The sequence below is a fragment of the Vicugna pacos genome, chromosome 10 (genome assembly GCF_048564905.1).
Source record: "Vicugna pacos chromosome 10, VicPac4, whole genome shotgun sequence".
NCBI lineage: Eukaryota > Metazoa > Chordata > Mammalia > Artiodactyla > Camelidae > Vicugna > Vicugna pacos.
Genome location: NC_132996.1, coordinates 30,656,240 through 30,681,657, shown reverse-complemented (window position 1 = coordinate 30,681,657; position 25,418 = coordinate 30,656,240). Strand labels below are relative to the sequence as shown.

The 25,418-nt window shown below is 52.0% G+C and overlaps 4 protein-coding genes and 1 long non-coding RNA gene across 9 annotated transcripts; 3 read left to right on the top strand and 2 right to left on the bottom strand.

Moving 5' to 3' along the window:
• Positions 1 to 589: 589 nt before the first annotated feature.
• TPP1 (tripeptidyl peptidase 1) lies at positions 590 to 7,417 on the top strand. 2 transcript variants are annotated; one of them, XM_006203475.4, is made up of 13 exons: positions 590 to 670; positions 778 to 849; positions 1,118 to 1,257; positions 2,337 to 2,487; positions 2,699 to 2,826; positions 2,980 to 3,158; positions 3,339 to 3,537; positions 3,682 to 3,870; positions 4,120 to 4,189; positions 4,620 to 4,740; positions 4,825 to 4,983; positions 5,123 to 5,248; positions 5,435 to 7,417. In XM_006203475.4, the coding sequence occupies exons 1-13, from the start codon at positions 627 to 629 to the stop codon at positions 5,573 to 5,575; spliced, it is 1,719 nt and encodes a 572-aa protein (XP_006203537.1). In that variant the 5' UTR covers positions 590 to 626; the 3' UTR covers positions 5,576 to 7,417. The 2 variants fall into 2 exon arrangements, with proteins under 2 accessions (XP_006203537.1, XP_072825501.1); XM_072969400.1 differs by having other exon boundaries at positions 3,682 to 3,875; positions 4,125 to 4,189.
• On the bottom strand, positions 3,737 to 9,545 carry LOC140698701 (uncharacterized). Its single transcript, XR_012076555.1, has 3 exons — positions 9,464 to 9,545; positions 4,125 to 4,428; positions 3,737 to 3,875 (listed from the first exon to the last, which is right to left on the bottom strand). It is a non-coding gene; the product is annotated as an uncharacterized lncRNA (long non-coding RNA).
• TAF10 (TATA-box binding protein associated factor 10) lies at positions 8,256 to 9,691 on the top strand. Of its 2 annotated transcripts, none has more exons than XM_072969404.1 (5): positions 8,256 to 8,502; positions 8,670 to 8,824; positions 9,068 to 9,132; positions 9,223 to 9,337; positions 9,521 to 9,691. In XM_072969404.1, exons 1-5 carry the CDS (start codon positions 8,298 to 8,300, stop codon positions 9,608 to 9,610), a joined length of 630 nt encoding a protein of 209 aa, XP_072825505.1. In that variant the 5' UTR covers positions 8,256 to 8,297; the 3' UTR covers positions 9,611 to 9,691. The 2 variants fall into 2 exon arrangements, with proteins under 2 accessions (XP_072825505.1, XP_072825504.1); XM_072969403.1 differs by having other exon boundaries at positions 8,258 to 8,529.
• On the bottom strand, positions 9,660 to 16,293 carry ILK (integrin linked kinase). Of its 2 annotated transcripts, none has more exons than XM_006203473.3 (13): positions 16,168 to 16,293; positions 15,603 to 15,737; positions 12,331 to 12,496; positions 12,057 to 12,152; positions 11,775 to 11,871; positions 11,586 to 11,669; positions 11,399 to 11,484; positions 11,148 to 11,257; positions 10,910 to 11,037; positions 10,693 to 10,814; positions 10,493 to 10,592; positions 10,256 to 10,386; positions 9,660 to 10,073 (listed from the first exon to the last, which is right to left on the bottom strand). In XM_006203473.3, the coding sequence occupies exons 2-13, from the start codon at positions 15,689 to 15,691 to the stop codon at positions 9,924 to 9,926; spliced, it is 1,359 nt and encodes a 452-aa protein (XP_006203535.1). In that variant the 5' UTR covers positions 15,692 to 15,737; positions 16,168 to 16,293; the 3' UTR covers positions 9,660 to 9,923. The 2 variants fall into 2 exon arrangements, with proteins under 2 accessions (XP_006203535.1, XP_015094024.1); XM_015238538.3 differs by having other exon boundaries at positions 16,033 to 16,171.
• A 43-nt stretch (positions 16,294 to 16,336) lies between these two features.
• RRP8 (ribosomal RNA processing 8) lies at positions 16,337 to 21,001 on the top strand. 2 transcript variants are annotated; one of them, XM_006203469.4, is made up of 7 exons: positions 16,337 to 16,583; positions 18,075 to 18,441; positions 18,665 to 19,130; positions 19,220 to 19,349; positions 19,522 to 19,628; positions 19,712 to 19,808; positions 20,035 to 21,001. In XM_006203469.4, exons 1-7 carry the CDS (start codon positions 16,485 to 16,487, stop codon positions 20,152 to 20,154), a joined length of 1,386 nt encoding a protein of 461 aa, XP_006203531.1. In that variant the 5' UTR covers positions 16,337 to 16,484; the 3' UTR covers positions 20,155 to 21,001. The 2 variants fall into 2 exon arrangements, with proteins under 2 accessions (XP_006203531.1, XP_072825502.1); XM_072969401.1 differs by lacking the exons at positions 19,220 to 19,349; positions 19,522 to 19,628.
• The last annotated feature ends 4,417 nt before the right edge of the window (positions 21,002 to 25,418 follow it).

Here is a 25,418-nt window from a genome sequence, read left to right as displayed (position 1 = left end):
CCCTCCAACATGGACAGGAGGCCAGGAGAAGGCAGACAGCAGGGGCTTGTGGCAATGAACTAGAGAAGGACTGGCAGGGTGGGGAGAGATCTTGGAGATGACCAGCTCTAGGTTTGAGGCTCTTCAAGGAGGTTGGGGTGGATACAAGAGCAGCCAAGTGGTTTATTCGTTTTTCTTGGGGCCACTATATATCCTCATGTTATAAGAACTCACATTTGTTGAGCCTTTGCCATATGGGGCCCTTTACTGAGAGGTTTGCCTGCTTTTATCTCTGTAAATATTCACCGCAACCCTACAAGGCAGAGCACTTTTAACATAATGGTCTCCGTATTCTACATGAAGAAACCTAGGCTCCGAGACGTTAAGTGACTTTCCTTATGTCATACAGAGTAAGAACCCGGGTCTGTGGGTCTGTGGGCCTCCAGAGCTCCTTTCTTAAGCACTTCCTTCACCGTGGTGAGTCCTGGATTCTGGCAGCAGGTCGGGAGCCCTGGGTTAAACCAGTGCTTGACGGGCCCCACCCCTTACCCAGCATTCAGAACCACCCATTCGAGGGAGGAGCTAGCACCGTCACTAGTTTCTAGGCCGAGAGCGGTGGTGGTGGTGGAGCTCACGTGACCTATCACATGACAGCGGAGCTGCAGAAAGGCAGAATGGGACCCCAAGTCTGGTGAGAATCTAGGGGCCCCCCAGAAAAGGGAATCACATTGGAGGGAGTGTATGGTGGCGGGTGGGAACAGTCCAGCTCCTGCTGAAACCCACGTGCTGCCCCTACAGCCTCCTAGGGCTCCTTGCCCTCTTTGTTGCCGGCAAATGCAGTTACAACCCGGAGCCTGACCAGCAGCGAACGTGAGTTGACTTAGCAATGACTGCCTCCTTCCCCATGGCTTGTCCTGCACCCACTATCCTGGTTCTAGCCTCCCTCACCCCCTTACCGGTTCCTGGTACCCACTGCCTAGTCTCATCCCCAGATTTCCAGGCTTAGTACCTGATCACCCACCTCCTGTGATCCATATCTATTTCTAGCATCCTCCCAAGTCTAAAGTTGAACCTTCAATGACCAATATCTCCTATCACCACCCTAACAATGGCCATGTTCCTGACCCTGACCCTGCAGGCTGCCCCCAGGCTGGGTGTCCCTGGGCCGTGCGGACCCTGAGGAAGAGCTGAGTCTCACGTTTGCCCTGAGACAGCAGAACCTGGACAGACTGTCCAAGCTGGTGCAGGCTGTGTCGGATCCTGGCTCTCCTCTCTACGGTGCCTGTCGGGATGGGGGATGGGATGTGGGATGCGGTGGAAGGACATAGGGCTGGGCTGAGCACGAAACGGTGCAGATCACATCAAGGACATGCTCTTGGTGTCCGTCAAGAGGATGATCTAGGGCAGATGAACGGCAGTGGCTCTCATTGAACAGTTTCTGAATAGAAAAGTGAATCGAAACTAGACTGTCCAAAAACAACTCACGTCTTTTCCTACAAAACTTTCCACTTGTGGTCATCGGGCTGAAAAACTGAAAGTGGATATGGTTGAGAGCACAGGCTTGATAATCAGATCTGGATTCAAATTCTGACTCTACTGTTAACCAACTACCTGACAAAGGGGGAAGTAGCGTCTAGTACATCTAAGTGCCCATTACCTCAAATTCCTCCCCCCACCTTCAAACTTCCTCCCATTTACTCCTCCATTCAGACGCTAAGGCTGCCAGTTCCAACTCTGAAACAGCCTTTGGAGTAGGCCACTTCTTACCATTTCCTGTTGCCACCAACTCAGCAGTTTACTGCCTTACCTGAACTGCTGCCCAGCCCCTTAACTGCTCTGCAGTCCCCTCCCCTCCAGCCCCTTCCTACAAGCCCTTCGTGATAGGGGCAGGGGTGGTGTGTGTGTGAGGAGGGTAGTCTAAGATTCATCCAGGAGGGGTGTGCGTGGCTCCATGTAGGAAAACAGCGACTCACTATCATGTTACGCTTAAAATCAACCAGTGTGATTTAAACTAGACGTCATTTTACAATTGGCTTAAAAAGTTTTGGAAACTTTTATTGGAAACAAACTGAAAATGAACATTTTAAATCTATTAGCCTCATTCGCCTTTCACGATCATGGCAATGCATGCTCTGGTGCAGCATTTGCCACCTACTGGCCTTTAGGATAAATTCATATTCCCCCAAATTTAGCCTGTACCTGCGCAGCCTGCCTTTTCACTAGAAGGTTCTCACTCATCCCTCAAGACCCTGTTCCAGTTTCCCTGTGAAGTCCCAATGTCTCCTGGTTGAAGTCCAAAAAAGGGTAACTTGGAAAAGCAGTGAATGAAGGCAAGAGCCTCTACTGAATCCCTGCAGGAAAGTACCTGACCCTAGAGGATGTGGCTGAACTGGTCCGGCCATCACCACTGACCCTACACACGGTCCAAAAATGGCTTTTGGCAGCTGGAGCCCGGAACTGCCAGTCAGTGACCACACAGGACTTTCTGACTTGCTGGCTGAGTGTCCGGTGAGAGGGAGTGATTGTTCGTGGAGGGTACCAATCATCCCATCAAGGAGATTAGTTCCCCGCAGTGGGAGGGAGCTGAGAGCTTGCTTGGTGCCATGGGTAAAAGATAACGTGTGGGGAGATAACGACTAACTGCCTAGTGATGCTCTGGCTGCCTCCTCTGCCACATTCCATGCTTTCTGACCTCTGTTCTCTGATCTGTGACCTCCAGGCAGGCAGAGCTGCTGCTCTCTGGGGCTGAGTTTCATCGCTATGTGGGGGGACCTGCAGAGACCCATGCTGTAAGGTCTCCACATCCCTATCAACTTCCGAAGGCCTTGGTCTCCCATGTGGACTTTGGTAACACTCAGTGGGGTTGGTGGGGATTGGGGCACGCAGAGCCAGAGACCGGAGAGGTTTAGATGCCATGGGGGGTGGGGGTGAGAGAGGGGTCAGTGGTAAAGTGGGGGTTGGAATCTAAAAGATCTCCTCAAGCCTGACTCCTCCCCACAGTGGGAGGGCTGCACCGCTTTCCCCCCACATCAACCCTGAGGCAACGCTCTGAGCCACAGGTGCCAGGGACCGTAGGCCTGCACCTGGGGGTGACCCCGTCCGTGATCCGTGAGCGGTACAACTTGACAGCACAAGACGTGGGCTCAGGCACAACCAACAACAGCCAAGCCTGTGCCCAGGTGAGCCATGCAGAGAGCCTCAGGGTTCGTACCACCTCCCCAAGTGCTTGACCAGCTGGCGGCTGGCTTTATAACTAGCCCCTGGGCTCTCATCCCGAATCCTGTGATCGGTCAGTATCCACTGACCTGATCCCTGGGGCTGTGTCCTCTGACCCATGATATCTCTGACTTCCTCCATAGTTTCTGGAGCAGTATTTCCATGACTCGGACCTGGCTGAGTTCATGCATCTCTTTGGTGGGAACTTTGCCCACCAGGTATCAGTTGCTCGTGTGGTCGGACAACAGCGCCGGGGCCGGGCCGGCATCGAGGCCAGCCTAGATGTGGAGTACCTGATGAGTGCTGGCGCCAACATCTCCACCTGGGTCTACAGTAACCCTGGTACTGCCAAGGGGACTGTTTGGTGGGGATGGGGTGGGGTGAGTGGTGATCTTTGCTTCCCCAAGGGAATCCCATGAGCTAGAGGGAGATCCTGACAACCCCCTAAATGACTGCCCTTGTGCCCTTCCCTCCAAAAACATCCAGGCCGGCATGAGTCACAGGAGCCCTTCCTGCAGTGGCTCCTGCTGCTCAGTAATGAGTCAGCCCTGCCATATGTGCACACTGTGAGCTACGGAGATGACGAGGACTCCCTCAGCAGCGCCTACATCCAGCGGGTCAACACCGAGTTCATGAAGGCTGCTGCTCGGGGTCTCACCCTGCTGTTTGCCTCAGGTGACCTCCTACTCTAAACTGAGACCTCCTTCCACCCACACCCACCCAACATGAGAACTCTGACCCCACAGTGGCTCCTGAACCTGATCTCTGACTCATAATCTGAACTCAACAGGGGCCACTGACCTGACCTCTAAACTCTGACCTCTTGCTGTAATGACTGACACTAGAACTTCCTCTCTGACATCTGAACCCACATTCAAGCTTTGACCAATTTAATGGGAGTGCTAAACTTGGTCTCTCCCTCAGGTGACAGTGGGGCTGGGTGTTGGTCTGTCTCTGGAAGACACCAGTTCCGTCCCAGCTTCCCTGCCTCCAGGTAAGCACCCCTGCCCACCACTTACCTGTGACCACCAATCTTTCATCTGTGCCCTCATGATCTGGAACCTTTGCCTTGGCCCCGCCAGGTCCTCCTGTGGCTCAGTCCTCAGCTTTACCTGCTCTGGTTCCTGCACTCCCTTCTTCTTCCTGTAGGTCTCAGGCCCTGCGTCTCCTGAGTAGGACACAGTTCCTCTTCCTTGGTCCCCAGGCATTTTAGTGGAAGACTTAGTGGGTGTTCTGTAGGGAAAAGTGTGCACAGTCACTCCAGGCCATGCCTTGAGGGCTCAAAACTCTCAGTCATCCCCTTCTACATGCTTCCCCAACAGTCCAGCCCCTCCAGCAAGACCCAGGCCACACTCACCTATCCCCATACATTTTGGAGGTGTCCTTTGGACCCTTACAATCTGAGTGCTGTCTTCTGCCCTCAGCCCCTATGTCACCACAGTAGGAGGCACATCCTTCCAGAATCCTTTCCGAGTCACAAATGAGATTGTTGACTATATCAGTGGTGGCGGTTTCAGCAATGTGTTCCCACAGCCTTCTTACCAGGTACGTGTATGTTTATGTGGATGAAGGGGGGACTGTTGGGAGCCTCAGTTCAGCAGACAGTACTCACTCAACAATGCCTTTCAGGAAGAAGCTGTAGCCCGGTACCTGAGCTCCAGTCCCCACTTGCCACCATCCAGTTACTTCAATGTCAGTGGCCGTGCCTACCCAGATGTGGCTGCACTCTCTGATGGCTACTGGGTGGTTAGCAACCACGTGCCCATTCCATGGGTGTCTGGCACCTCGGTGAGAACTCCTACCTCAGGCTCTACCCGCGAGACCTTGCACCCAGAACCCCTGACTCCTCGGAGACCTCTGATCCTTCCAAATATCCCTCCCAAAAAGTCTGAACCCTTGACCTCTACTTGCACCTTCACCTTTGCAGGCCTCTACTCCAGTGTTTGGGGGAATCCTATCCCTGATAAATGAGCACAGACTCCTCAGAGGCCACCCTGCTCTTGGCTTTCTCAACCCAAGGCTCTACCAGCAGCGTGGGACAGGACTGTTTGATGTGAGTGTGGAAGGGAAGGGTGTAGATGTTTTCATAAGTGAATGGTGAGTGCAAAGATGAACTTGAGGTCAATTCTGATGGGGTGGGACAGCCTCTGGAATGTGACTACAGGGCGAGGGCCTGCAGTCTGTTAGTACTGGTACCAGCAGACCCGAGTCTGATGCCCACCTCCACTCCCCTTCCTAGGTAACCCATGGCTGCCATGCATCCTGTCTGAATGAAGAGGTGGAGGGTCAAGGTTTCTGCTCTGGCCCTGGCTGGGATCCAGTGACAGGCTGGGGAACACCCAACTTCCCAGCTCTACTGAAGATACTCATCGACCCTTGACCCTTTCCTGCTAGGAGAGGGGGTCTGTCCCCTGCCCCACAGCTGGTGGCTCGATTCCTTATTCTGCACTATTGGAAGTCCTGTTGAACTCTCAACTGTTGACTGCCACTGACAGCTTATCTCCCTAACCTCGAAACGCTTTGAGCTTGATTTGACTGCCAACCCGGCCTGCCCCATCATACTCAGGTCCCCCTACTCCTGCCCCAGGTTCCTCTACAAGATGCTATAACCAGCATTGTTTGGGACGCTCCCCTGCAGACTCCACCCCCCATCTTCTTTCTCTTTTCAACCAGGCTTTTCTAAAGGATTGTCTACCCTGTCTGGGTACACTATTTCACTTCATCTTCACTCCTTAATTCATTGCTGTGAGGTTTGCTCTGATTTTTCACTCTTTCCTCTCCTGACATGGAGAAACAAAGGCCTGCCTGCTGCTTCATCCTGTGCACACTTCCCAATCTTTGCTTTATGGGCTTTCTATCATAGTTGCCTACTCCCTCTCGAGACTTCCTTAGCTTCAGGGCTTAACTTCTCTGGCCACTTCCTCTTCCTCCCCCATTCCCTCTTTCCTCCTTCTCTTTCTCTGCTTCCTTATTGAATGTTGGTGTATTTCATTGCTCCATCCTTAGTCTTTTGCTCTTCTCACTCTACTCATTGTCTGTTGGAACAAATCAATCACTGGCATCCACAGCCATCACCATCTCACTAAAATCAGACTTTCTGTTCAACAGTGATTAATACCTTAAAAGCAAGGTGTGTGATGCTCAATACTTCATCTTTCTTCTTCCCAGTCCCAAACTCTTCTCTATGTTTCTTCCAACCAAGCCAGAAACCTAAAGTGCCATCCTAGATTCCCATTTCCTTCACCTCCTTCCATCATCACCTTCAATCAACAAGTCCTACTGACTTGACCTCTTCAGTATATCTTTATCAATCCACAAGTCTTGCCAATTATATTTCCCACATATATCTAGAACCCATCTGTTTCTCTCCACCTCTATTGCTACATTAGCTTTGACTCATATTCTCTTTCTTCTGAATTGTGAAGGCCCTTTGGAGATGTGTCCTTACTTCCCATCCTTCCCTAAACCACCTACCAGAGTAAGATGCAAATTCCATGAGGTCATTTACTTGATCAAGATTCTTCAAAGATTACTGGATCTGGTTTGGGCTTTTTATTGACTCATAAACCTAATCCCTTCCTTGCTTTTTGTTCCTGAGTAACAAATTGTTTATGCTTCCCTGCTCTCCCCACACACATTTTCACTTTTGCTCAAGCTGTTCTGTGCCCTTAACACTCTCCCTGGCTCTCTTTGCCTGGCTGATTTCCAGGATTCTTTCAAGACTCAGCTCAGAAATCACCTTTTCTTGTGAACCTTTTGGCTCCCTGAAGCTAGCTGATTTCAGTATGGCAGAAAAATTCTGGATTTTTGAAACCAAATTAGTTTGATTCTTGGTTCTCATAAAGACTGGGAAAGAGCCCTGGACAAGTAAATTCATCTCCCTGAGCCTTTTCCCTCACCTGTTAAGTGAGGATATTGATACCTGCCTCTCATAATATTAAGGGAATCATTAAATGGAATAAAATTGATAGAATGCCTGACTCAGAAGTAGGCAGCAGCCGTTAGTTCCATTCCTCCCTTGCCTGCACACTTTGTGTCTACCTCCAGTACTGTAACTCCCACATATTGTCAAAATTGCCAGTTTACCTGTTTGCCTTCCTTTCCAAGACCGTTGGTGCCTAGAGGACTAGAATCTTGTCCTACTAGAACTCTGCATTCAGAGGCCCTAGCTCAGGACTGGCAAATAGGAATTAAATAAATGTTTGCTGCATTGAAAACCCCACTCTTTCACTAGATGTGAATTTTGCATATGCTGTTTATTCAGGCTGACAGTCAGCTGTCTGTATCCTCAGGGTGCATATCCACTGATTCAACCAATCACGAACTGAAGATATTTAGGGGAAAAAAAAAAACCCGAAAAGTTAAGAGAAACAAATTTACCACCCACCAGCAACTATTTACATAGCGTTTACATTGTATTAGGTATTATAGGTAATCTAGAGATGATTTAAAGTATGCAGTGCAAATACTATGCCATTTTATATAAGGGACTTGAGCATCCAATCCGCAGATTTGGGTATCCAGCGCGGTCCTAGAACCATTCCTGCCCACTCCTCGCCACCTATACAGAGGGTGGACTGTACCTCCCTTCCCATCTACAGCAGCACTGTGCGAGCTCTTCTGATGCCCTCACTTTGTGCAGCTGGCGGGGAGAGGAGCTTTCCAATTCTACTGCAAACCCTTAACAGGCTGAATAAGGGAACTAGAAAGGATGCAGATTAACAGGCAACCAGTGTTGGAGAGGTGTCAGGGCGAGGAGCTCCAAAGCAGGGACTTTAGGCGTCAGGCTGGGTGAGGGGGTCCCAGACTCGCAGAATAGAGTCCTCGACATTCATGGGCCCCCAGCCCAGCGGAACCGCCTCAGTACGGCGGGGTGGGAGGTGAAATGTCCGCGCTACCGCGATTGTCCTACGCTCGGTCTCCGCCCTTGGGCCTTTGTCATCTAGCGGGCTGATAGGCAGCGAAAAGAGGCGGGAGGCCTAAAGGAGGAGCGAACATGGCGTGGGAGGGGCGAGTCGCAGGGCTGTGACGTCACCCCTGGTGTGTGCGTAACGTGAGCGGAAGCGGAAGCGGCTCTGTTCGCCGCCTCTCCCACCGGCCCGATGAGCTGCAGCGGCTCCGGCGCGGACCCCGAGGCGGCGCCGGCCTCCGCCGCCTCGGCCCCAGGCCCGGCGCCCGCGGTCTCAGCCCCCGCTGCGCTGCCCGCCGGCACCGCTGCGGAGAACAAGGCCAGCCCCGCGGGGACAGCAGGGGGGCCTGGAACTGGAGCCGCGGCAGGGGGCACGGGACCTGTGGCGGCGCGGGCCGGTGAGCCGGCCGAGCGGCGCGGGGCGGGTGAGCGCCGGGACGGGTGAGGGCGAGGGCAGCGCCTTGGGCTTGGCCCAGCGGCGTGTGAGGGCAGAGGGTATAAGGCAGACCTAGCTGGGCCCCTGCGCCTCCCATCTCCGTGTCTCAGTTTGCTGGTTCTCCTCTAGCTCCGGTGTCGGCGGGCGGCGCGGCGCCCCCGGAAGGTGCCATGTCTAACGGGGTTTACGTGCTGCCAAGCGCGGCCAACGGAGACGTGAAGCCGGTGGTATCCAGCACGCCTCTAGTGGACTTCCTGATGCAGCTGGAGGATTACACGCCTACGGTGGGCTTCCCGCCTGAACAAGGCTATTAGGTTTCTGTCACGCCAACTTCTGCCACGCCACCTGGATTTGCTGCCTCCTCTTCTTGTATTTCTCCCCTACTGGCTCTTACGATTTATGTCTTCTGCCCACCCGAACTGGGAGCTTCCTGATAGCCAGGCCTGTTCTCTGTTTCCCTTACCCTCCCACTCTCAGCCCAGCAGTGCACAGGGCTAACACTGACAGTCGTCTAATTGATTTCTCAGATCCCTGATGCAGTGACTGGTTACTACCTGAACCGTGCTGGCTTTGAGGCCTCGGACCCACGCATGTGAGTAATCTCTGGGCAGGTTAGAGCCTTGGGTGCTTGTGTGGAATTTGTTGTCCCATCTCCTTCTCATACCATTTTTTTTCTCTCTAGAATTCGGCTCATCTCCCTAGCTGCCCAGAAATTCATCTCAGATATTGCCAACGATGCCCTACAGCACTGCAAAATGAAGGGCACAGCCTCTGGCAGCTCCCGAAGCAAGAGCAAGGTGTGAGGGGCGGTTCACTGAATCAGTAATTACCTCCTACAGCAGCAGAGGCTTATTTTACCCTGAAACCCCTTTGAGGGAAACTAAGCCCTAGGGGAGGTGAAAGACCTACTCAGGGCCACCCACCTGGGACTGGAATCTGGAATTTCTGTGTTCAGCTGGTGCTCTTCCCTCTTCCCTCAGGACCGCAAGTACACTCTAACCATGGAGGACTTGACCCCTGCCCTCAGCGAGTATGGCATCAATGTGAAGAAGCCGCACTACTTCACCTGAGCCACCCAGCCTAAATGTACTTGTCTGTCCCCTTGTCCCCACACCAGCCTGTTTTCATAATAAACTTTATTGTGACAGGCAGGGCTGATCCCTCCCATGCTGGGAGACACCGTGTGGCAAGTGACAAAAGCTTTGAGCCCACTCCCTTTTGGGGCCACAGTGGTAGGGATGGGGACAGGGGATGGGCCCCATGGCTGGGGTAGTACCATGACTGGAGGCAGGGGAGGCAACCAGAGGCCCGCTGCTTTGGGGAGGTGCACTCCCCGAACCGTGTCCTGACACCTCTGGAGTTTAGGCAAAGGACTTTCCACCCCTACTTGTCCTGCATCTTCTCCAAGATGGGCACAATCATGTCAAACTTGGGCCGCTTAGCAGGGTCTTCATTCATGCAGATCTTCATAAGCTTACATACGTGGGGGGAAATGCCTGGTGGGATGGTAGGCCGGAGGCCTTCCAGTGCCACCTGCAAACACAAGGAAATACAAGGTGGGTCTCAGAACTTGAGTCTCCTGTGGGCAAAAGCCTCTAGGCCTCAGGACAGGATTCTGTATATTTGAATAAATGTGGGAAGATCTGGCTCCACTACAGTTACCATCATTACCAGCACCATTCCCCCAACGTGAGTACACCCAGTTGTGCTCTCACCTTCATTCCAATTTCCATGTTGGAGAGGTCAGCAAAGGGTACCTCCCGTGTCACCAGTTCCCACAGAAGCACTGCAAAACTCCACATATCTGCTGAGCGTCTGTTTGTGTCTTCAGGCTTCTTTTGCAGAGCTGGAGGGACAGGACTTACCTGTTTCAGTTGCCTGGCCTGTCTCTGCCCCCTTCCATTACTACTGAGCTGTCCCTTCTCTGCTCCCAACATAACGCCCTCACTCACCTTCAGGGGCCACCCAGGCAGGTGCATACATGCGCCCGGGGCACTGGAAGGAGAACTTGACGTCGGCCATACTGATTCGCGCAGTCATGTCCTCATCAATCTGAGGAAGAGAAGACAGTTGTGTCGAAAGAGGTAAGTCCTGTCCTAGATAGGGCAAGGGCTTCTGGGGACCTGGGCCAGGAGTGAAGTTGTGACCTCACCATTACACTACGACTGTTAAGTGCATGTCGTGGGATGAGGGGCTCTAGTGTGTGCAGGAAGGCCATGCCCCTTGCCATGTCCAGTGCAAACTTCACAGCCTGGCTCTGGTCCACAACAAAATCTAAGAGAGGCGGCAAGAATTAAATAATTTGGAGAGCCTCACACACCTCCTCTCCCCTTCCCCTACCACAGTGCAATCTGGCATCCCCTACTCACTGGTGCCTTCGTGTAGCACATTGTACAGGGATCCATATGGCATCCAGTGTGTGATGAGGGTGGGGTGAGGAGCAGGTGGAGACTGGCAGGCACCTAGCACTGGGAGCACGTTCGGGTGTGAGAAAATCCTGAAAGAGGGAGAGAGCAGTCCCGGCTGAGACCCAGCTTAAAAGATCTTCACCTGGGTGCTGGGCAGGGTTCTTTGGAACCAAGGCCTCCAGTTTAGGCCTTGCCCCACCTGAGCCGGGGACACTCCTCGTTGAAGTCCCTGCTCTTCCTTGTACTCCAGTCTCGAACCTTCAGCATCTTCACGACGATGTCATTGCCCTGCCAGCGGCCCTTCCATAGCTGAGGGACAGGTAAGGGTTAAGAGGCTTTAACTAAGGCCATTGCTTTCTTGCCCACTGACTGGAGGAGAAACTTAAAACAGGTGCTGAGCAGGTTATATGTGGGGGTGGAAGGGTGGGGGGACAAAAAGGCAGGGGTCACCTCTCCAGAGTGATTCTCGTTGAGCTTCGCCAGGAAGTTGAGCTGTTTGAAGTCAATGCCGGAGTGTTTGTTCAGAGTCCCATTTCCTGAGAGTGTGGGCAGGTCAGGTACCCAGCTTCCCTCTAACCCAGCCCCAGGAGCCCAGGATTATTCCCTGTTACCACCCCTCCCCTCACAACTGACTCACGGGGCCGAGTGCGGGTGGTCCCCTTCCAGAATGTGTCCTTGTATGGAATACGGTTCAGATTCTGGCCCATCTTCTCTGCCCGCTCTAGGGAAACAAAGACAAACAGCCTTGGCCTCACCTGTGGTGTGGTGGTGGGAGGGGATAGGTGGGGACAAGATGAGAGGACACAAGCGGTGGGTGGGGACAGACCTCGGAGAAGCTCTCTCAGGGGTGCCTTGGCTTTGTCCACAGGCATCTCTCCATACTTGTTACAGATGCTGACAAGGGCCCCATTTGCCACCAGGTCCTGGAATTAAAAGGTGGCTGTGATGAGGACAGTCACAACCAGCCATTAACGCAGATGTAGTACAGACCCTGTGAGTGACATACACGGGGCAGGACTCACAGGATGGGTTGAGGGTTCCAGGATCTCCCGTTCAAGATCAGACTTTGCTTCCCACCCATCCCAGGGCTCTAGGTCTGACTACTCACCTCTGCCACCTGATCTTGACCCCAGAAACAAGCATAGTGCAGGGGCACATTCCCATGCTCATTCACTGCATTGATGTCAGCTTTGTACTGCAGCAGCTGGTCCCCGTGGCCAAACAGAAAGAGACAGAAGGCACAGTCAGTCCCAAATGAGAGACGTGTTGAGGCACACGAGGAGCGAGAAGAGTACACACACTTTCTATAATACATTATAGTGCCTGTGACTGACTTCCAGGAGTGTATATCAAGTAGGTGAAAGGCAGAGGTTCATACATACCTTCTGTACAATATCACGGTGTCCGTGACTGGCTGCCAGGTGCAGGGGGGTGTCATCCCCACGGTTCATCACATTGATTCGTGCCCCCCGCATGATCAGCATCTCAACCACAGCAGAGCGTCCTTCTCGGCAGGCCCAGTGCAAGGGGGAGAAGCCATGATCGTCCCTTTGAGGAAGGGGCAATGGTCATTGATCTGGAGGTGGGATGGGGCAAAGGCTTTGATATGAGAAAAACTGATAGTCACTCTGCATACTCTCCCTGGGAAACCTTACCTCTCTAGGACTTTGATTCTTATTCATGCCAGCAACTCCCAAAGCTGTCCAATTCAGACCTTCCCCCAAGCTTTAAACCCAGCCAACCACCACCTGAAATCCCAGCAAATCTGTATGATTCATTGCCTGCATCACCATCTCCCACTAGCCTTTCTTCCCTAGCTTGCCTGTCTCATTAAAGGGTAGCATTTGTCATCTGGTTTCCTCTGCATCCCTTTTGCAACATCTGTTGGTCCTTTCTGTTTTCTACTGCATCTTGTACCTCCCCCTATTAGAGTTTTTGTCACACTGCATTATAAAAATCTGTTAGTGAGCTGTCTTGTCTATGAGACTGTAAGCTTCTTGAAAGAAAGGACTGACAGAAGGTGTTCAGTGCATGTTAATGGGAAGGAAGGGTATCTTTGAGAAGGAAAGACAACTCATGAGAGAGGGAGCAAGCTTACTGACGGGTTCTGGTACTGAAATTAAGATCTAAAAAGGGAATGGAGTTAAAATGACATTTTGGAAGAGTTTATAATGAAAAGGAGAAGTGCTGTTGGTGAGTCATTAGTGATGAGGCAGACACCACCACATAAGACAGGATTCCTCTGCTCAAGCAATCGTGGACACGGCAAACAGAAGAAAATGAGAATGGCTTCTTTAGGAAGAAAGCTGTACCTGACTCTCTTCTTTTCCCAAGAACTTGTATTTCACAAAGTAAAAGTGTACCAGAAAAAAAAAAAATTGGCTGGAAGCTAGGCCTGCCTGACAGCCTGGGGCCATAAAAGGAAATTCCCTCCAGTTCTGGCTGCAGGTCCAAGGGGCGGGGCAGGAGGGCGGTCCACGGTCTGGGCCGGCAGCCTCCGGATGCCTTAGTGCTGCGGTCACTTCCCGTGTGGGGGCTTTAGGCGGGGCCTCGGGCTGCTCAGGGGTATGGCCACTACTAGCCACCCAGATGTCCCCACAGCCAGTGTGGGTGGTGGGCGTGGCCTTTAACTTACTGACTTCCCGCCACAGCTGCCCTCTGCTCACTCAGATAGCCAAAAGCTTTTCTGGAGGTGGGTATTCCCCTCCCTCTCCCTAAAGCAATTACCACCCCCTGCTTATCAGTCAGTTTTGCATCCCAGCTCTTTAATTTGTGCCCCAGTTTATCAGCCTCTGGCAGTCTGTAGCCCCAGAGCCGGCCAGAGCCTGAGGGCAAAAGTATGGGCACAAAGGTTCTGCCTACTGTCCAGCTGCTGGTCACCCCAGAGCCTGAATTTTAATCCCAAAAAGGCCAGGAGGAAATTCACCCCCACTTCATATCCAGCATTTAGCCAGTTGGGCCCCGAAAGCCTATCCCCTCAAACCAGCACTAGTTTCACTAATGCCACCCCTTCACCTTTTCGCAGCAGTCTCCTTAGATGTCAGGCTCACTGGACAGTGTCACCTACGCCTTTATAACTCCACCAACAGAATAGTAACTGTGCTCACTGTCTATCACAGCACCCTTTGAAGAATTGTATGAAAAATGGAACAAGTGACTGAATTATGGAGAAATAGTGTAGAGCCTAATGGGAACCAGTGAAGCCTGGATGAAGATGACAGGTGATCCTTAACTAAACTGTCCCAACCTTACAAAATAAAATTTTTAAATAAAAAAAACTAAATTCCACCATCCTGATCAACATCACCACTGCTTTTCTTGCCTTCCTGTCTCAGCCCACCTTAAAGAACATGTCTACGTTAGCTTTGTTTCCTCACCTCCCACTCAACCTGCCACAAGGCCACTGCCTTGAGGGCAAGCATTATGTCTGATCCTAGAACTCTTAGCACCCAGCACAGATGTTGCATGTAGTCCTTTAAATGAAGAAATCAAGTGTAGTCTGGTTTCTTAACCTGTTTTCCTCTGAAACAGCCCTCAGAGATCATCAGCTCTATCATTAATTGTAAATTCAGTGATTACTTTTAAAGTGCTCAAGTTCTTTGACCTCTCAGCCTTTACTACTACTGTTGTCCACTCCCCCTTTGTTGAAACATTCACTTATCTCTAAGCCTTACGGTCATATTTTCCTGTTTCTCCTTCAACCTCCAGTTGCTCGTTTTTGGTCTTGCAGGTTTCTCATGCCCTCTGTTTCATATCCATCTACATGCTAGTATCTCCCAAATCTGTGTCTCCAAGTCAGATCTCTCTCCTGAAATCCAAATCTGCATAATCAACAGCCTACTCAACATTTCCACATTGCTGTACTGTCACTTTAACACGTCCCGAGTGGAACTCATCACCCTTCAGTCTTGTCCATCTCAGTGAAAGGAACCACCATCTACCCAAGCGCCCAAGCCAGAGCCCTGGGCATCATCTTTGACCTTCCTCACTTCCCACACCAAGTCTCACCAATTCTTTATCCTAAAGATTTCAGGAATTTGATCACTTCTTTCTTTTTTTACCCACCCCCATTCTAGTCCATCATCACTTCTGGGATGGACTAGGCAATTGCCTCTCTTCACATGGCCACCTGCTCTTCACAGAGCATCCAAGATGACACTTAACAAATGGACAATCTCTTATCATTACATGGCTTTAAATTCTTGTTCTTAGAATACTTTATTAGAGCCTAAATATCCTTGCATGACCTGGCTGACCCTTGCAGACCTTTCCAATCTTACATCCTGTCGTTCTCCACTTGTATCCAATGCTTTAGCCTACAGAAGCCCACAGAGATCTTCTATCCTCCAGCCATATGGAACTCAGGACAACTTCCGGGCACTCTCTGCTCTGTCTTGCCCCCTAGCTTTTGCCCATGGAGTTCACTGAGGCTAGAAAAGTTATCTGCAGCCTCTGCCTGGGAATTCTTGTTCAACAGTCAAGATTCAGCTCAAACAACAGCTTTCTGTGTGGAGACCCTTGGCCCCCGACAGGCTGTGTTTAGCACTCATCACACTGGATAGGAAAATCAGCCGCCCGCACCCGACGTGAGCACCCCACATCGCGGAGACCATGTCTTTGCCGTTCCTCTCACCCACCAGCCACCTCAGCTCACCCCTGGTTGAGGTCGTTCTCCGTGTTGTCCAGCCACAGGCGGACGGCAACCGCGTTGCCCTCCCGGCACTGAGTGAAAATGTCGTCCATAGCAGCGTCCCGGCGCTGAGTCCCCTAGACTGGGGACGCGTGGGGACTGTGGAAGGATCCAAGGAAAACCGGGTGAGCCCTAAGCTTTGTCCCCTACAGGAGCGAAGTGTTTGTGCTGAGGTGGGGTCTGGGCGCTGCGTCCCCGGCTACTGGAGTTCTGGAAGGAATTAGGGGGCCGCGGGATGATCCCAGACTGTGTACCCCGGACGCGAGGGAAAGGCGGGTCGGGCGAGGTAGGGGGTGATTAGGAGGTAGTATCTCCTTTAGCGAGGTCAAAGAGCAAGAACAGGGACCCTTCCCGCGAACGGAGCTGGGGGGAGGGGGGTTCAGGCTCCTTATACCCTGGGGGAGGCGATCGGAGGTCCTTCCCGGGGGTGGCCCTCGTTCTCGACTTGGAACGGAGTAGGCAGCGTAAGGGGTGGTGGCTTGGTGGGGCTCGAGCCTTGGGGAGGGGGCACGGGTGCTCCCGCACTCACCGGCACTCGGCTGGAGGAGCCTTCTCGGGGGAACTCCCGTCCGGCCGCGCCCGCCGCCCGGCCCCGCCCCTGGCCCTCTCCGGCCAGAGCGGGCCTCCTTCCCCCCGCCCTCCACCCCTCCCTGCCTCCCTGCCCTTCTAGCCCACCAGTGTCGAAACTCGATGGTTTTTGGCGCCGCGCCGGCTGCTCTAGCTCTGTAGCTTTCACTCTTTGGTTTCCGGCCCTCTTGTGGCGCCTCTGCCGGCTCTGACTCCGGGAGACTGCGCTCCGCACGTGGAGAGGCGCGCCGACCCCGCGACCTCGACCTCGCCAGCCGCATGTTCGAGGAGCCCGAGTGGGCCGAGGAGGCCCCAGCAGTCACGGACCTCCGGCCTGTAGTGTCACGGCCTCGGCTCACGGCAGCCTCGCAAATCAAGGTGAGCGGCCCCGCAGGGGCACTTGGAGCGGACCCTGGTGGGTCCTAGGGCTGGGGCGCGCCGGGTGTGTATCAGGGGGAGCAGGGCGCCCGCGGACGGCTGAGACCCGGGAACGTCCAAAAAGAAAAACAAACAAACAAACAAACAAAAAACCCGACCTTGGAACTCAGAACTGGTGAGTAGAAGTGAGTCAAGCAATTAAGGTTTCTTGGATAGGAAAAGCACGTCCAGCTAGGGTCACACATACGAAATAACCCGCGTGGTTGGAAGACACACAGAGAGAGAAGTTGGAGCGGTAGAAGTTTTGCGTATATTAAGGATAGCGAGTGTTTTAGCAGGGGAATAATTTCTTTACCTTTGCATTTTGAAAAGGTCATTGATGGCTGTGTGGAGATTGGAGCGAGTGAGAGTGAATGAGAATAAAGGGTTATCAGTACTACCTTTCAAAGGGAGGTGGTGCTCAGTGGGTACTGAGAACGTCCAAGGTAAGTGCCTGGCCCTGGACCGTTCAGTAGGACTTCAACCCAGGATGGCTTCCCAGGCTGTAGACCTTCTCTCCTTTAAAACCTCTGAGGATGTGAGGGCTGCTCCACTTGCCCAGGCTCTTCTGCTCTTCAGTCAGCCTCCAGCGTGGAATCTGCCTGCTTTATATCCCCTCCTCTTCAGCCACTCAACCCGTTCTATAATCCACTGGCCTCTGTCTACAGCTTACGCCTTTCAGTATGTTCTTTGCACTACAGCTTAAGACATCTTTTATTTTTATTTTTTTGAAGTATAGTTGATGTACAATATTACATAAGTTGCAAGTATACAACATAGAGATTCAAAATTTTTTAAACGTTATATTCCATTTATAGTTACTACAAAATAGTAGTAATTGTATATTTGGTTATATTCGCTGTGTTCTATAATTCATCCTTAAAGCTTATTTATTTTGTACATAATAGTTTGTACCTTTTAATCCCCTGCCCTTGTCTAGCCCCCCTCCCCTCTCCCCGCTAGTAACCACTAACTTGTTCTTACTATCTGTAAGTCTGTTTCTTTTTGGTTGTATTTGTTAGTTTGTTTTGTTAGAGGCATCTTTAAAACACACATCTGTGATCCTGTCTCTCTTGTTTTCAGAAACCTCCCTATCTTGATAGAAAGGTATCAGCTGGAGGCAAAAGCCTGAGACTGAGGCTTGAACCTCCTGGTTGCTGGCCTTGGTCCTGTTGCTGTGGCCTTACCACGTTTCTCTGGGGAACCCCATTACCTTGTCTGCATAGTGAAGAAAGTAGGGTAGGTGATTTCTCTGCCCTGCAGCCTCCCAAAGGTTGGGATAGCAACTTGAAAGTTATTCACGGTCTGGCAGGCTTCAGGACAAGCTAGCTGACTGAGAATAATCCAGATGCCTCCAATCAGTGTTTGAATCAGGTCCCCATCTCTCCCTTGTGATTCTTCAGGGCGCATCCATTCTCCTCACCCCTGCTCTCATCCTGTGTTTCCCTCCAGGGCTCCAAGCGCCGCAAGCTCTTGGCCACCTTACGGGCCCTGGAGGCAGCATCTCTTCCCCAACAGCCCCCTAGCCTGCCTGGCAGTGACTCTGAGGAGGAGGAGGTGGTAGAAAGGAAGAAGAAACGCCCAAAAAAGGCCTTGTTTGCCAGTGATTCTACTGAAGTAGAGGAGAAAAGGAAGACCAAACGTCAAAAACAGGGCCCCCCCAGCAGTGACTCTGAGGAAGAGGAGGTGGAAAGGAAGAAGTGCCACAGAGGTGCTCCTCTTGGCAGTGACTCTGCTGAAGGAGAGAAGAGAAAGAGGAAACGCTGGAAACAGGCCCCCTCAAATCCTGCCCAACACCTGGACAGTGTTGACCAAACAGGTATTAGTGGATGTGTATGTGAATGTGGGACAGGGAGGGGGATCTGCTGATCCTATGCATGACAGGTTATCTGCCCCCGTTAGGTTTAGGATTAGGGACTAAGTACTTTGATCCAGGCCACAGTCTCTGTCTCAAGGACAGGGATGCCGCCAGGATGACTTGCTCAGTCTCTGAATTCAGAGGCTCTTGCCCTAAATATGCCTTCCCATCCCCCTCCCTGCAGGTCTCAAAGCCTGGAATTCTAGTGCGACAAGTGACTCCACCAAACCAAGCCCTGAGACCCCTTCCACTCAACCTCCCCGGACCTTGAGTCGCAAGCAGTGGCGGAACCGGCAGAAGAACAAGCGCAGGCAGAAGAACAAGTTCCGGCCACCCCAGCCACCAGAGCAGGCCCCAGCCCCGGCCCCAGCCACAGGCCCCACTGCGCAGACCGAGGTGCCTCCTGTCCCCAGTCCGGATAGCCACGGAGCCCGGGCGGAGGCTCTGCGAGCCCGCATGGCCCAGCGCCTGGACGGCGCCCGCTTCCGCTACCTCAATGAACAGCTGTACTCAGGGCCCAGCAGTGCTGCGCAGCGCCTCTTCCAGGAAGACCCTGAGGCTTTTCTCCTCTACCATCGTGGCTTCCAGAGCCAAGTCAAGAAGTGGCCACTGCAGCCTGTGGACCGCATCGCCAGGGATCTTCGCCAGCGGTGAGTAGGGGTGGGGCACGGTGAGAAGCAAAGTAGATCAGTCCCGGGCTCAGACCAGACCAATGAACGATCCTCCCATCCACTCCCAGGCCTGCATCCCTGGTAGTGGCTGACTTTGGCTGTGGGGACTGCCGCCTGGCTTCGAGTATCCGGAACCCTGTGCATTGCTTTGACTTGGCCTCTTTGGACCCCAGGGTCACTGTGTGTGACATGGCCCAGGTAAACCCCTCTCTCCTTCCATGTATCTGGCCCGTGCTCTAGGCCCAAACTCCACATGCTAATCTCTAACACGCCCGGCCCACCCCCCATCCTTGTGTCCACTCCTAGCATGCGGTGCTTGCTTTCTCCTCCCTGTATTGCTTGCTTTATACAACACTCCCACTCTCCACAGGTGCCTCTAGAGGATGAGTCTGTAGATGTGGCTGTGTTCTGCCTCTCACTGATGGGAACCAACATCAGAGACTTCCTAGAGGAGGCAAATCGAGTGTTGAAGCCAGGGTAGGAGCCCGTAGGACACAGATGCATGTATATGTGTACATATGTGTGCTGTGTATTTACCTAGAACTTTTCCTCCTTCTTAGAGGTCTCCTGAAAGTGGCGGAGGTCAGCAGTCGCTTTGAAGATGTTCGTAACTTTCTGGGAGCTGTCACCAAACTAGGCTTCAAAGTCATCTCCAAGGTGAGGGCCCTGAGAAGTCTGACTCTGTTTTTGTCTGAGGTGTGGCCCTCTGGGGTAACGGTGTGCAGGAAGGAGGTCATAGTCAGACACAGGCATTTGCTCCTTAAAGGCCCAGCTTATGGGAGAGCCCTGGGAAGCTTTCTGAGCAGGGATGGGACATAGACAGAGGTGTTTTGAGGGGCTGGGGTGAGGACTTAGTGCTCACTTTGGTCTTTTCTGCCCCTAGGACCTGACCAACAGCCACTTCTTCTTGTTTGACTTTCAAAAGACTGGTGCCCCTCGAGTAGGGCCCAAGGCGCAACTCTCAGGCCTGAAGCTTCAGCCTTGTCTGTACAAGCGCAGGTGACATCTGGACCCCCTCTTGAAAGAGGAGGCAAGTCTTGAACTCCAGGTTCAGTATCTGAAGACTGTATCCAGCCAGGCTGTGCCCCAGGACCTGGTACCACCCTTACTGTGCCCCAGGAACAAAATGAAATGAAACCTCTGGCTCAGCCCTGCTCTGATTGAGGCTTCTTGGTTGCAAGAAGCGTAAAGTCACTTGGGCTAGCTAAAGAATGAGGAGTTTATTGGAGAATGCAGGAGTATCTGGGAATTACGGATCCCCTAGGTGTCATGGAAACCACATGGTTTGAAATTCAAGGCATCTCTGGGTTTGGCTCCTCTTTTTAATCTCTCAGGAGCCACATGGACTTTCTGTCCTAGTATCCCCACTCTCCTCTCTTCTGCTTTTCCTGTCTGCAGACCAGCTCCTGCTGACCCTTAGCTTCTACAGCTTTGGTCTGTCTAGGTCTTCAAGGCCTCGGGCAGGCATTGCTTCTTGGCTCTGGGGCAACTGGTAGCCCCCTAACATCCTGGCTGAGTACATCAGTCTGGGCTTCTAAGTCAGGGTGGTTGATTGTCCCTGTACTGTACCGAGCACTTCTTTCCCCTGGTCCTCATCTTCTTTGGAGCCACATGGCCCAAACTGCTCCTAGTACCTGTTGTCCTGTGGGGCCCTGGTGTTTCTCTTGCTGGGAGCACAGACTTTGGATCAGGTAGGTCTGCCACCTATTGTCATTTAATCTCTGAATGTCACAGTCCTCACTTGGAAGATGAGAGGATTCCTGTCTCATGGGATTGTTGTGTGGGGTAACTGAGGACGCCTGTAGCTGGGTCCATAGGAGGTACGTAATAAACTGTAACTGGCTGTTGTATGTTGTAAGCGTTGCTGTTTTCTAAAGACCTTCCCCAGGCAGGGTTAGGGGTTGAAGGATGAAGAATGAATATGTTGACTGAGAAAAACTGTGAGAGAGCTGAAGATAGCCTTTCAACAGGCTTATTTTATAGGATATTTAGAGATTCTTGACAGATTCTGAGCTGTTCTTGGAGGGGGTTTGTGTGGGAGCTGAGTCTCTTCGTAAATGACAGCTGGTTGTTGCCGTTTGGGGTGGGGACTGAGCTGCTCGTCGGCAGAAGGGTCTGCCTGTTGTTGCTGCCTTGCACTGGGCCCAGATCAGCATGTGCTGGGAAAGCTCTGGGCAGGGAAAGCTAATGCTGGGAGAAGATCAACTAGGATGATAGGTCCTCGGCCTCTTCTAGAAGGCATCTGCCAAGGGCCAGGTATATAAATGCAGCCTGTTCTACCTATTTCAAAGAACAAGAGCTGAGAGTGACCACTGGGACATGGTTCCAGAGCTCTGGGCCAGTTGGGTGCCTCCAGTTAAGGAGATGGATGTTTTGAGGCAGGCTGGAGGCGGAGGGCATGTTTGGAGGCTGGGCTGTGAACCATTCAGCAGGTCGTGCTCAGTACCTTTGCACATGCTCCTCTCTGCTGAACGCTCGTCTCACTGGCAAAGTCATACTCATCCTTCCACACAGCCTCGTTGATTCCTACTCCATTACTCCCAAAGCAGAACTGACTTCTTCATCCGAACCCTCAAAGCACTCCATGAAGAGTGCAACTTCAGCATTTAAATGCTGTGCAGTGATTGTGTGTTAGGCTACAGTCTTCTCAACTCATACTTAACCATTGTGTTCCCAGAGCGGTCACTTGAGCTTCATCTAGGGAGGTGATAAGGATGAGAGGCTCCAGCTGAGTGGGACCTATGAGAAGCAGTGGTGTTGCAGGAACCCAGACTTTGGGCACATGATGAGGACACTGTGGACTAGTGACGATGGGGGAGCAGGCAGGTGAGAACTTCAGTAGGTGGAACTGGTGAGACATTCAGGCTGAGTGAAAGGAATCTGAAGCAAGTCTCGGATTTCTGGCTTGAGCCACTGGCTGGGTTGATGATACCATTCAAAAGGTTGGGTTTTAGGGACCTAGATGTTTGTTTGGAAGTGGGACGTAAGCTTGGCAGCCTGGAGGAGGTAATTCAAGTCATGGAAAGAGAAAGATATCCAGAGTAAAATGAGAGAAGAGAAAATGGCTAAGAATAGAACTCTGAGGAGCATTTAATGGATGGGTAAAGGAAAACAAACCAGTAAAGGTGACAAGATGAGAAGGTTGGGCCAGAGATGAAGGAATAAAACCAGGAGAGTGGATTTTTTTAATATGGAAAGAGCGGGGAGGTTGTCTGTCAAATGTTGTTGAAAGGTTTATTAAGATGAGGGAGAAGTCAGATTGCAGCGGGGAGAGGATTGCTGCAGAATGTGGAGGGCCTGTTAGAATGTATGGTGGTGGTATTCGTGAGTTTTTAGTTGTACCAGGCAGCCCAGATGGTGTGGTTATCTCTGCCTTCTCAGGAGTCTAGGTGTAGCTGTGGAAGAAAGTGAGTACTAAGGGATCATCCAGAGTTGGAACCTTGCCACGCAATTGAAATGAAATCAAGCAAAGGGGTTTCAGACCATTCGCTAGTGACAGCTCTGCGGGACCATGGAATTTTGTAGAACAGGTGAGTGGAGTGAAGACAGGAGTAGGTTGATGCACTAAGAGTAACTGAACAAGTAACCTGGGAGGATGGGAGGCTGTGGTCAGAAATGGAAGTCCTTGAATAATTAATACTGGAAGCCGAGCAGCTCCAGGCGATGGCAAAGTTTAAGGTGTAGTTATAGGGGCGAGTGCTTGAGGGGCAGGCAAGGGAGGTTGCCTGGAAATTGGTTAATACCCCAGGGCTCAGGTATGAGGAAGGGTTGTCTTCGTGGACTTTGAAGTTCTCCAGGGTGATGGTAGATGTTGGCATGGGACAGGTGCCAACCTCTTGAAGAAGGGGACAGACCCAGGAGATCTGCAGGCAAACAGTGGGAGAGGCTGGATAGCAGGAATTTCAGAAGGGCAGAGGATTCACACAGCCTGTTAGAGAGGCTTCCGTTCTGGGGGTGATGTGAGCCTAGGGAGTGGAGCAGGCTGCCAGGCAGCCAAGATGAAATACCCTGACAGTCCTCTCCAGCTTGTCGGGATTCACTGGGCATTACTGGGGAGAGAACTATTGCGGCAGCTCCAGAGGTCGCTGGGAGGCAAGCCATGAAGTCTGAGGAATGTGTTGGAGTAGCGGGGCATCTCTCTCACTGTAGGACACACATCACCTTTTATAGCTCCGAATCTGTTTCCCACATGTTATTTATATTCCTAGATCTTGATTAATTTTCCCTATTTTCTTACCAGGCACAGCAGAATGGCTGGGGTCGGCCTGTCTCCCTCTTTTGCTTTCCTCCCTTACTTATAATTTAATTTGGAGTCTTTTGTTGCCTATTCTGACCCTGGCCACCTGAGTAAATATCTTTCTGGGTCTGACTCAGGCCCCCAGCTCCCCCTAACCCAGCCCAGCCCCTGCAAGCGTTTCCATCAATTCTGCAAGCAGGACTGCCCTGAGTCTGGGTCCTCTCTGCTGCATCATCAGCTTCAGGACAAGTGCTTGTTCAAGTCCATGCCCAGGCTTCAGTGTCTAACACCTGGAAATGCAGAGGCTCACCAACTTTCAGTGGTGGAGCTGGGGCAGTGCTGCTGCTTTAGCGTTGGCCTGCAGTCCCAGAACTTGCCGTGGCGAGCCACGCACGAGTGTATCCTGTGCACCTTGCCGGAGAGGGAGGTGTTGGGTGGTCCTGGGTCCTGTCCAGTAGGACCATTTGAAGAGGCAAGGAGACCTCAGCACAAAGAAGCTAGGAGTGTACCATGTGGGCTGGGGAGGGAGTTGCAGGAGACCATCCTGAATGAGGCTGCACCCACCAGGGACAAGGGGACTGCAGAAAACAGCAAGATGCCCCCCTTTAAATGTCTGTGAGGCCCATAGGGCACAGAAACACCCAGTCAAGCAAGAACTATTGTATCCCCTTCCTCCTCTGCAGTGGGACCCAGAGCGATCAGCAGCTATTAGGTGGAGAGCAGGTGAGAAGAGCAGAGAACGGACAGGTCATTCTTCCCCTCCCCAGAGCAGCCTCCTTGACAGGGACAGAGCTGGGAGGCGAAAATAGTTAAGGCTACAATATGTGCGGATTATTTATTGTTACGTAGGATTAGACGCTGTAATCACTTGAGGTTGGGTTTGTATCTTAAACTGATCATAAAGCATCAGGGCGCTTCGAATGAGCTGGAAAGTCGCAGGCTTACTGTAGCTTTTCTCCACAAAAGGGGACAAGTCCCCCCAAATGAAAAAGGGTTGGCGGGTGGTGAGAGGCAAGAACAGAGTTGGGTTTGGGTCGCGCTCTGTGCTCGTGCTCCGTTAGCACCCCTTGTAGAGGTTTTTAGCCTCTGCAGTGCTGGTGTGCTCCAGCTTTCGCTCCTGCGACACAGCCCTCGGAGCACAGTTCCCAAAGAAACAAGGTCTTGGCAGAGACGCAGCTCAGCACCAGTCCCCCAGCCACTTACGTAATTGCACAAAGCCCTTTACAGAGTTTCACGGAGACCTCCCCTTAGGTTGTCCTCCATCCCAGGTGACTTCCCAGGCTGGCCACCTGGTTCTAGGATATCCGACTACTGCAGTAATGCCTTACTGGTCCAGTTGCTTCCACTGCTGCCCCCAGAGCAATTCATTTTCCACATGGCTAAGGGAGCTTTTTAAAATGTAAATCAGATATGTCACTTCTCCGCTTAAAATCCTTCAATGGATTCTCATTGCTCTGAGAACAAAAGACAGACTCCTTCCCAGGCCCTGTGTGATCTTGCCCAGGCCTCCCTCCAACTGCATCTTAACCTGGTCCTTCCTCACGAAACTCCAGCCACACAGGCTTTCTTTTCCTTCGTCCAGTGTTCCAAGCTGTTTGACTTCTGGGCCGTTATATACACTGCTCCATCTTCCCAGGATACTTTTTTCCTTGGTGAGCTCACTTCCATCTTCCAGATCTTCACACCTGAATCCTTTCCTTGTGTGGAAACTGGCTAGACACTCACCAAAACATCCTTTTCCTGGACACGCAGTGAAACTACATTTCCCAGCCCCTTGCGTCCAGGCGGGGCTGTGTGTGTCATCCTCTCCAGTGGAAAGTAAGTAGGAATGGTGTTTCAGTTCCAGACCAGCCTTGTCTGAGTCTCCCACCCCCTCCTCTGCCTTCCAGGGTCACCTTGAAGCACGTGTTTTGAAGATGGAGTCAGAGCGTAGAAGTCTGGTTAATTGAGTCGTGCTTAGAGGAAAGTTGCTTGACCAAGACCATCCACGTTTGTTTTGAACACAGACTAAACCTTTACTGCATTAAGTT

Excerpts from the sequence above, each read along its gene's own strand:
- TAF10 (XM_072969403.1), top strand. The coding sequence starts at position 8,298 with ATGAGCTGCAGCGGCTCCGGCGCGGACCCCGAGGCGGCGCCGGCCTCC. Across the intron at positions 8,825-9,067 it reads TGGAGGATTACACGCCTACG|ATCCCTGATGCAGTGACTGG; the intron begins GTGGGCTTCCCG and ends TTGATTTCTCAG. Across the intron at positions 9,133-9,222 it reads GAGGCCTCGGACCCACGCAT|AATTCGGCTCATCTCCCTAG; the intron begins GTGAGTAATCTC and ends TTTTCTCTCTAG.
- ILK (XM_006203473.3), bottom strand. The coding sequence starts at position 15,691 with ATGGACGACATTTTCACTCAGTGCCGGGAGGGCAACGCGGTTGCCGTC. Across the intron at positions 11,872-12,056 it reads GTCAAGATCAGGTGGCAGAG|GACCTGGTGGCAAATGGGGC; the intron begins GTGAGTAGTCAG and ends TTTTAATTCCAG. Across the intron at positions 11,038-11,147 it reads GAGGAGTGTCCCCGGCTCAG|GATTTTCTCACACCCGAACG; the intron begins GTGGGGCAAGGC and ends TCCCTCTTTCAG.
- TPP1 (XM_006203475.4), top strand. The coding sequence starts at position 627 with ATGACAGCGGAGCTGCAGAAAGGCAGAATGGGACCCCAAGTCTG. Across the intron at positions 671-777 it reads AGAATGGGACCCCAAGTCTG|CCTCCTAGGGCTCCTTGCCC; the intron begins GTGAGAATCTAG and ends CTGCCCCTACAG. Across the intron at positions 4,190-4,619 it reads CCCAGCTTCCCTGCCTCCAG|CCCCTATGTCACCACAGTAG; the intron begins GTAAGCACCCCT and ends TTCTGCCCTCAG.
- RRP8 (XM_006203469.4), top strand. The coding sequence starts at position 16,485 with ATGTTCGAGGAGCCCGAGTGGGCCGAGGAGGCCCCAGCAGTCACGGAC. Across the intron at positions 19,350-19,521 it reads CTGTGTGTGACATGGCCCAG|GTGCCTCTAGAGGATGAGTC; the intron begins GTAAACCCCTCT and ends CACTCTCCACAG. Across the intron at positions 19,809-20,034 it reads GCTTCAAAGTCATCTCCAAG|GACCTGACCAACAGCCACTT; the intron begins GTGAGGGCCCTG and ends TTCTGCCCCTAG.